The sequence below is a fragment of the Cupressus sempervirens genome, chromosome 2 (assembly GCF_028749045.1).
Source record: "Cupressus sempervirens isolate cs-2001-9-10 chromosome 2, ASM2874904v1, whole genome shotgun sequence".
In the NCBI taxonomy this organism is placed as follows: Eukaryota; Viridiplantae; Streptophyta; class Pinopsida; order Cupressales; family Cupressaceae; genus Cupressus; species Cupressus sempervirens.
Window position 1 is genome coordinate 248,039,106 of NC_143119.1, and position 9,445 is coordinate 248,048,550.

The 9,445-nt window shown below is 34.0% G+C and overlaps 1 protein-coding gene across 1 annotated transcript; it reads right to left on the bottom strand.

Moving 5' to 3' along the window:
- Window positions 1-2,869: 2,869 nt before the first annotated feature.
- Window positions 2,870-3,828, bottom strand: LOC149571976 (heavy metal-associated isoprenylated plant protein 39-like). Its single transcript, XM_089813359.1, has 3 exons — window positions 3,633-3,828; window positions 3,465-3,540; window positions 2,870-3,375 (listed from the first exon to the last, which is right to left on the bottom strand). The coding sequence occupies exons 1-3, from the start codon at window positions 3,636-3,638 to the stop codon at window positions 3,077-3,079; spliced, it is 381 nt and encodes a 126-aa protein (XP_089669485.1). The 5' UTR covers window positions 3,639-3,828; the 3' UTR covers window positions 2,870-3,076.
- Between the last annotated feature and the right edge of the window lie 5,617 nt (window positions 3,829-9,445).

Consider the following 9,445-nt stretch of genomic DNA (forward strand, 5'->3'; position numbering starts at 1 on the left):
TTTTTTTAATCTTCTTTTATTTCTTGACCTATTTTTTAATAATTTAGTTAATCAATTTTTTTTAAAGTTATTTCTTATTTTTTAATCTCTTGCTTCTTGTTTCTTGTGTCCACTTCTTCCTTGGTCCCTTAATCCTTGTGTAGCCTCCCCACTTCCTTTGTCTCTTGCTTTTATAGTTTTTTTCGGTAACAATCTAATCCAATAACTTTGAACTAATTCACATTTTCAAATTTAACAATGTATTTTTCATCTCTTTCATTTATATATTCATGTTTAACTAATGCTCTAAATATTCACTCATGTAGTTTTTGCATCTCTTATCTTAATCTACAACCTTTGGTTATTCCTTAATTCCAACAAACACTTGTCCATCTTTAGCAAAATTTACAACTTCAATTTTCTTTATGAGTTCTTCATCTTCATGTTCCTTCCATATTTTGAACCCCCCCACCCCCTGCTCTTCATGTATGAAAAAACTTCATTTGCACATGAGTACTTTGACATGCCTTGTTATTAGAACTCATCTTTCAAATGTTTAGGTTTCCCCTTATAAATTGTTGTTACTAAATTGGTTAGATTTAAACCTACATAGGAGAGTCATATTCACACTATAATTGATCTTACTTAAAGGTTATTAAATTTTTTGTCTTGCCTAACGTGAATACTCTTAAGTGTCCAAATACTTGTTCATACATATATATTCTCATTTCATTCTTGGAGTAGTTAGAGTTTGATTCCTACCTTATTACTTCTTCATCCTCGCTTTTATAAGAAAGATTTTTTTGTACACATATTACAACTCTCTCAACTTATATATTTCTTGTTTGTAAAGGTGTGTTGGATATTTCTCATAAATGTATAAAATGATGTTGTTTGTAAAGGAAAATGCAAAGAGGTGAGAAGCTATAAACAAACATTTATCTCTCTCAATATTAAATAGGTGTTATCCACCGACGGACAAGTGTTGAGACACTTTGTTAATCCCTATTATGTGAGATAAAAAATAAAATTAAAGAACCTCTAAGTGAGCATAAGTGTAGTGGAAATACAAATCTAAGTTAGTTAGGCTAAAAGACAACTTAATTGATTTATAATTAAGTGGCATAAATATTGTAATGTGTTGTCTACCTTCTATACATTAGAACATGGATTAGAGGAGATACTCATAAAGTAGCACTAATGAACATTTTCCCTTAGCATTCAATTTATGGAAGAAATTACATAATAAATATTGGGTGTGAGATTAGCTACAATATTCGTGACATACAGTTGGAGATTAGGCTGGACTAATCAAGAAGATAAGATTGAGCTGGAGGGGCCCTTGCTTGACTCGTTGTTTGGTCTTTGCCGACAATATTGGTATATAATTAATTTACTTTTCTAACACTATATTGTCTTAATATAATTATTTTATACATAAATTTAATTATTCAACATATCTTTTGATCTTGAATATAATTGTCATGATTACTAAAACATTACATATTAGTTGATTTCTTTCTTTGAAAAATATAGAATGATTACTCTTCATGTACGTGTAAGAAGAATGCTCACTATCAAAGTACATTTTGATACCGTCAACTTTATAAATAATAAACGATGAGAAAGTGAGAAAGAGTATTACCACATGAAAATCTATTTTATAAAAACTAGTAGAGAAAAATTCAAAGATCATCAAAAGCTAAGTTTATAGATGTAGCATAAGCTCACATTCATAGACTATATTAAAGACCACAAAAATGATCTAACATGGAGAATGTTAGTTTGTGGAGTTGATAGGAGTCTTCATGCACACGTAAAATAATAGAAAGAAATTGATTTGTTCTCTAGTGACTTGTCGAAAGTAATTGAGAACTTCTAGACAATACTCCATGAAGATCTAGATTGTGGTCATTGATTACTCAATGAGAGATTACAAGAGGAGATGAATGGGCGTTTGGAGAATACCTTTTTGATAAATATTTGTAGTATTAACAAATAATTTTGCAATGATAACATGGGCAATGACGAAATTTCAACATTAGAAATTGAGGAAAGATGTTTGTAGAGAAGATAATTATCATTAGAACCATGTCCTTAAGAAACAAACAATTTATATAACTCTTGATTTGTTGAAATTTAATAAAATTTCTACATCTACACAATTAATTTATATAAATTTATAATTGTATTATTTTCAATATTTGTTATAAATTAATATCTATACTATAATTAAATAATAATCAATAACTACACTAGAATTTTCACATAGAATACTCTAATTTCAATACATAACTTTTTAAACCTTTTTGAAAAAAAGGTTTTATCTCCTTAGTACTATTCTCGAAGAAATTGAACTTGAATTCTTAATACAAGATACATTATAATCTATCATAAATCTTAATCTTGGACGAAGGTCTAATTTAACGCTTAATTAAGCGCGTTTATCAAAATCTGGTCTAATTTAACGCTTAATTAAGCGCGTTTATCAAAATCTAGTGCAGATTAGTGTTTAAAAAAAAAAAATGGTCCTGATCAGTTTGATGCTCCAAATATGTTTGGTCGCGTGTTCGAATCCCCTAGAGATGATGTGGTGGAATTGGACATTTCTTTCCGTGATTAAAAAATCGTTGCGAGATTTTTTCCTAGCCAATGCTACCAAATCTATGGAATCTCTCCAAAAAAAATCCCTAATTTAGTATATTCCAGTCCCACTAAACAGAAATCACTTGCATAACAGAGACAGAGACGGTAACTTAAGGATCCTTGCTAACTTTTGCGATTGTTAGCTTAATTAAGATCTTTGTGCCCAGATCGTCATCATGGACATTGGAAATTACATTTCAGCTCTGGTTCTACCTGAAAATGATATCAGAATAGCTAATAACCATTAGCCGTGAAAAACTTTAGTCTATAGAATAACTGCCTTAAAAAGCTTTTAATTCCGGAACTTCTCGTGGTACAGACAGCAGAGTAAATTGCAGAAGTATTGAGATCTCAACAGAAAGGCCTTTGAAGTGAGGATCTTTTAAATTTACATTATAATTTGAAAATATATTTCATATATTTCCAACAACAAACGAAAACATATGAAAATTCAGCAGATAGTGCAGTAACTATACTCATCGCTATCTACGGGCTCTTGATAAGGCCTGTGGTCATGAATATAACTGTAAGTGGAGGGATAATACAGAATTGTTGGAGCAGGCTCTGTTTTTTTCTCCTCTTTCTTTTGCTCCTGTTTGGGAGCATCTTTTTTCTCTTCCTTGGCCGGTCCAACAGTCAGCAGCTCTGTATAAGCGAATTTCCTGAGCTTTGATGTCAGAAACACGGGATCTGCTACCCCGATTACAGTTACTTTCTTCTCCTTCATGTCCACGGACACAGAATCCACCCCTGCATACAAATAATTTCAGCGTCTTCAGATACCGGAGAAATTTTGACAGCTAGGGTTTGAAAAAAATTGGCAACAGATATGATTATACCTTCCAAACCTGCAACTGCCTTTAGGACTTTTCTCTTGCTTTTCTCGTCTTCGATGGAGGATTTCAGCACTATTTTCTACAAGTTCAAACACAGAGATTATCAATTAGCTTCACATCAATGACTGCAGAAATTAGAGATTCTCATTTAACGCAGCAATTTGAAGTTACCTTCATTTTGATCTATCCCTTGATCTCTCAGCCGTCAAAATTGGGATTCTACCAAAATGGAAGATACTTTGAAATAAGAGGATTTGGGTCGTGTGGAAGTATGAAATAATTGAGAGAGAAATTCGGGGAAGGAAATTTGTAGACTTTCCCTGGAGCAGGGGAATTGACTGGGAAGCATAACAGCAACAAATAATTCACAGGTTGCGGTCAAGGCACGGCTGTTATGAAGGGATGGGAATCAGCCACGTGTGCACGCCCCGTCCCACACTCCATTTCACACTGTATAAATTGTTGTCGTTTTGTGCTAGTGGTTAAAAACTTTAAGGTGAATGGTCGGAAAATGCAAAATTTTGTCAGTATCAAATTTAATTGGGGTTGTCTTTCAATTAAAAAGATTGTGTTTCTTATTTTATTTTAGGATATGCATTTATCTAGACTTTGTTTTATGTGAAAAATAAAAAATAAATAATTTAAAAGTTGTGATCAAGACACTATTTTAAGATGGAGTGGGGCCATTCACATTTATTTAGTATGCAAGCTTTTTTGTTTGTGCTCAAATTTCTATATTGAAAATGAAATATAAGTATAGTATTTGTAATGTTGTTTTGTATTTAAGTTTATGTTTATTTTTTAAGTGTTCCTATTTATTTAATATACATCATGTGAATAATACATCATTTCAAAAATTACATTAGTTCAATATTTTTAATATTTATTTTATCTAGACTTGTGTTTGTTTTAAGAGAGTGTTCTACAATATAGTTTTATCGATAAATAATACAATTTAAAATAAAGTTAAAATCTCTTTTCAATGTTAAGACAAGTTATTTGTGGATTTTTTTTTTTTAAATTAAATAATCGAGAGAACAAAAAGAGGTACAGTATCAAAAGAGGGGGGGAGGCGAGCCTCAACCACCAAGATCAAAGTCCAACAATCAGCCTGAATCAGCCAACTAACACATTAAGTAGCAGTGGTAACAAGATTACAAAAAGAGGAGACAAATAAGCTATTCCAAAACATCATCATGATCATTGAACCAAGCTGTCCATCCTGGCTCTCCTTCCATCCACACAACTTTCTTCCGCTCGAGAAGTTGAGCAAAGGAGTCATGTCTATCAGAAAAGGAGCCTCTGTTCGCATGTATTTCCTTGAGCAACTCCTTAAGAGCTTTTCCAAAAGCAGTCTGGTTATCAATAATGCTAGCCAATTCCAACCCATGCCTCATCTCATAAATGAACATAGTAGTGAGCCCATCATGCCATCTCGAGCTTCATAATGTAGCAAATCTGCGAGACAATCTTAAAACAGATGAATTTCAAATGAAACAAAGTAAGGGATCTACCAATATCTTGAAATTTTTCCTCATTTCTACATTTCCAAATAAACCAAAGAATGTGAGAGGATAGAATATTCCAGAAAAAATTAGCATCCTTTTTAAGACCAAATAAGTTGCCAAGAATGGTGCCTAAAACAGGAACATGATCAGCTATAGAAATTCCAAAAAACTTCCATATAATCCTAGCAAATTGACAAGTAAAAAATATATGCCTTAAATTTTCAGGAACCCTACAAATAGTACAAAGTTCAGCATCACCAACATGATTTTGAATAGGAAGTCTATTGAGAAGAAGCTGCCATTTAAAATGTAAGATTTTGGGGGGAATATGCGATTTCCAAAATCTGTCAAGAATTTTTTGCCATTCAAGAGAGTTCAAGTTCATATACCAAGTAGTATTAAGGTGAGAAATAACAGAGTTTTCATTATTGAGAACCTTATATATATCTTTAGCTTTAGTTTTATGTAGGAGAGATCCATCATCCCAACGAAAATTTAGAAATCTATGAGAGTCCACATCACACCTGCAAGGAAGATTAAGAGTGTGGCAGGTATTGGCAACCATATTATACGTATGTTTATGGGAGATAGGAAGATCGAACTTGATTCTAATATCCTGCCAACTAACAAGGTTATCATTTTCCAAAATGTCAATAAAGCTCTGGATGCCAAGGTTGTTCCAAAATTTTGCAGAACAACCTTGAGTCATGGCAAGAGGCTTACCATTATGATGCAAATTCCACCATATAGAACGCTCACCATGAATAGAGTTATTACTAGCAAAGTTGGAATTATAGATGAAACCCCTCACAAGTTCCCAAGCTTTCCAGATAGACTTGAAAACCAGGGAACCTTGGACAGAGACAGGGACGGACCCAACAACCAGATCAGTAAAAGGAAGGTTTTTCCAATGTTTGGCCTGCTTAGGATAATCGGATTGAATGTTGTTTCTAAGAAGAATCTTCCAGGGTTCTTGACCATCAAGAGCCTGAAAAATCCACTTAGCAGCAAGGGATATTCCTTGTATCCTAAGGTCAATTAGGCCTAAGCCACCAGAGTTCTTGTCAACATGACACCAACTCCATTTAACAACATGTTTCTTCTTGTGACCTTTGCCATCAGACCATAAGAATCTCCTAATGGCTTTCTGAATCTCAAACACTTGGTAGTTACTAAACATCCAGACAAACGAGTAGTATATACTATAGGATGACAAGATTTTTTGACACACCTGCACCCTACCAGCAAGTGATAACTCCCTGTTATCCCACTTGTAGAGCTTCTTAACAATTTTATCCTTAATCCAAATCCACATGTCTTTGAGAGACGGGGAAATGGAAAAGGGGACCCCCAAATACCTGACAATCTTATTAGGTCCACCCCATGAATATCCAAACTGGAGAAACCAATCAGGAGGCTCCTCTTTCCAACCAAGCATAATAGATTTGGATTTGGAAATGCGAGCTCTAGAAATGGTCTCAAACAGGTCAAGTTTAAGATTAAGATGCTGAATATTACTACAAGATAGTTCAAGGAAAAGCGAAGTATCATCTGCAAACTGGATATTAAGAAGCTCAGAATTATCAAGGAGGGAAATTCCATTAACTTTAGGAGAAATAGTGTTATCTCTAAGGATATAGTACAAGGCATCAGAAGCGATAACAAAAAGAGCAGGAGCAAGGGGACATCCCTGTCGAATGGATCGGGACAAAGGTATAGGATTAGAAAGAAAACCATTGATTTCAATTCGAGAAGATGAATCCTTAAGCAAGACTTGAATATACCGAACAAATTCATCAGGGAATCCAAAAGCCTGAAGAATAGAGAACATAAATTCCCATTCAACGCGGTCATAGGCTTTCTCAAAATCTAAAAGAAACATAGCAGAGTTTTGATGCGAAGTCTTAGCCCAATCCATTGACTCCCAATTGGTGACAAGGTTCTCTAAAATATACCGACCCTTAATAAATCCTGTCTGAGTGGGACATATGAATTTAGGAAGAACATTAACAAGCTGAGAAGCCAAGGCTTTGGCCATAATTTTATATGAAACATTAAGCAAAGTAATTGGCCGCCAATTCTTGATAAGGGACTTATCTCCATCCTTAGGGATAAGTTTGATAATCCCCATATTGATAGAATGTCCAAGCGTGCCATGATCATAGGCTTCTGAATATAGGTCAAATAGATCCTTGGCAATCCAATCAATATTGGATTTGTAAAATTCAACAGGGAGACCATCAGGCCCAGGTGCTTTATCTTTTTTGAGAGAAGATATAGCATTAGAGATCTCCTGAACAGAGATCCTAGCCCTAAGGATGGAGGCAACATCCTCAGTAATTTTCTTGGGAATAAGCTTCTGACATCTACTTCTAAGCTCTTTGGCATTGTTGCTATCCTCAGACTTGAATAAGGCTTTGTAGAACTTCTCGAAAGAAGCAACAATGTCATTAATATCACTGAGTTCCTGATTATCAATCACAATTCTATCAATTTTCTCCTTAGTCTGCTTTTGCTTAAGGTAATTAAAGAATAATTTAGAACCCTTATCCCCATATTTCAACCATTGCTGACGGCTTCTAATAGAGGCTCCAATGGTTTTAATATGTTGATGTTTCCTTAGCATATCTCTGGCAACCAAGACATGTTCAACATGAGGAATGGAAGTGGGATTAGCTTGCACATCTATTTCAGCAAGATGAAGGCGTTCATTTAAAACATTTTCCACTCTTCTAAAGTTTTTTGCCTTCCTTTGGCCAAGGGTATGGAAAATTTTTCTCCACGAGGAGACATTTCTATTCCACCTATCAACTTGGGAGGAGAAATTATTAGCAAGATTAAACAACCTAACCATCTTAACAACAACACAAGTGTCCTGGTCATTAAGCAATGAAGTATTAAGGATAAATTTTACATTATGATGAATGCAAGGAGAAAGAGCATTTCTAATGTTAATGAGAGCACTTATAGGGAGATGATCCGAAAGAGTAGAGGAAGAGGCAAAAACAGGAGAATGTTGTTGGTTAGGAGAGAATGAAAAAAAGTCAGAGTTCACATAAAATCTATCAAGCCTGGAGTAAATCCTCTTAGACCCCTGTTGAAAATTACACCATGTGTACCAAAGGCCAGAGGTATCCCTTTTACGCCCTTCCATAGGATCAAACAAATTGAATTTATGTTTACATCGATCCCAATGTAACTTCTCTTGATGTTTCCAGGCAAAAGGAAGACCACCAAACTTATCATCTTGATCCTCAACCATGTTAAAGTCGCCGGCAAGGATCCAGGGAATGTCAGGAAGATTATACAACCAATTCCATAAAGTGATCCTATCCTTAACCTCATTAGGAGCGTAAATAGAACAGACGCCAAAGGATGAACTTTTAAAGTCAATAACAACCCAAGCTGCTCGGTTACAAGGGGAGCAACCAGCTGAGTTAATATATTTACTCCAGTAGGAATTGATGAGTAAAGCAGCACCACCTTTCTGTAGTGCCTGCCCCTAGTCTACATTTTCGAGCTAAATTTATGATATGATTGCCAAACTCTTTTAGGCCAATTTATGTTTGATGATTAGTATTATTATTTTAGAGATTATCAGATGATGTTTACACTCAGTTTATTATATGATGAGATTACTTGGTACTCTATATTTCATGCATGTATGATGATTATTCAATGGTTTCAGTTATCGATGATGATTAGTTAGATGGTTTATTATTCCATGTGCTTCTTATGGATACTTACCCCATACTGCATGTGTATGGTGTGCGTGTTGTTTTATTTATGTATAGTGTTTCTGATATGGTTAAGGAAGGGAGTCGTAGTCACCTGCTAGTCGGGATCTACACGATGCACCACTTCCTGCCATTGTCTGTTTAGCTTAGAATATTGTGTTTGTACATGCGTGGATTTTATGCAGGTTGCAGGTACCGGGTATCGACTTCCCTGAATTGTCAGGATGAGCGTACCCTATCGCACTGTCTCAATGGTAAGAGAGGGGAGATAAACTCTTAAGTCCAAATCCTAAACCCTTTAGCCAATTGTCCTAATTGATAATTAGGACAAGTATCTGAGTTAAGTACCCTCTGAATGCATCAAATGATGTAATTTCGTGATTATAACCCTTTTTGTTGATTTGGTATGTATTTTTCTATGATGGGTTTTCGTATGTTGCTTTATGAGTCCTTGGTGTATTTTCTATTAATTAAGTCTAATTAAAAAGATTAATTAATGGTTTAATTTAATAGAGAATTATTATGATATCTTTATATTTAATTAATTAATTAATTAAATAAAAGAATTAAAGTTGGAGATTAAAGTTCAAAGATAAATTTAGAACAGGATAATATTAATTTAATTTAATAATAATATATTTGGAGTTCATTTTTAAATAAATGCTAAATATTATGGTTATTTAAATTAATTAAATATGTTATCAATTAAGTTCTAAAATAAATTAAAAGTTGAAAGATA

What these genes read in the sequence shown, in the direction of transcription:
- LOC149571976 (XM_089813359.1), bottom strand. An exon ending in GGCAGTTGCAGGTTTGGAAG is followed by an intron (nt 3,376 to 3,464) that starts GTATAATCATAT and finishes ATTTGTATGCAG; the next exon opens with GGGTGGATTCTGTGTCCGTG.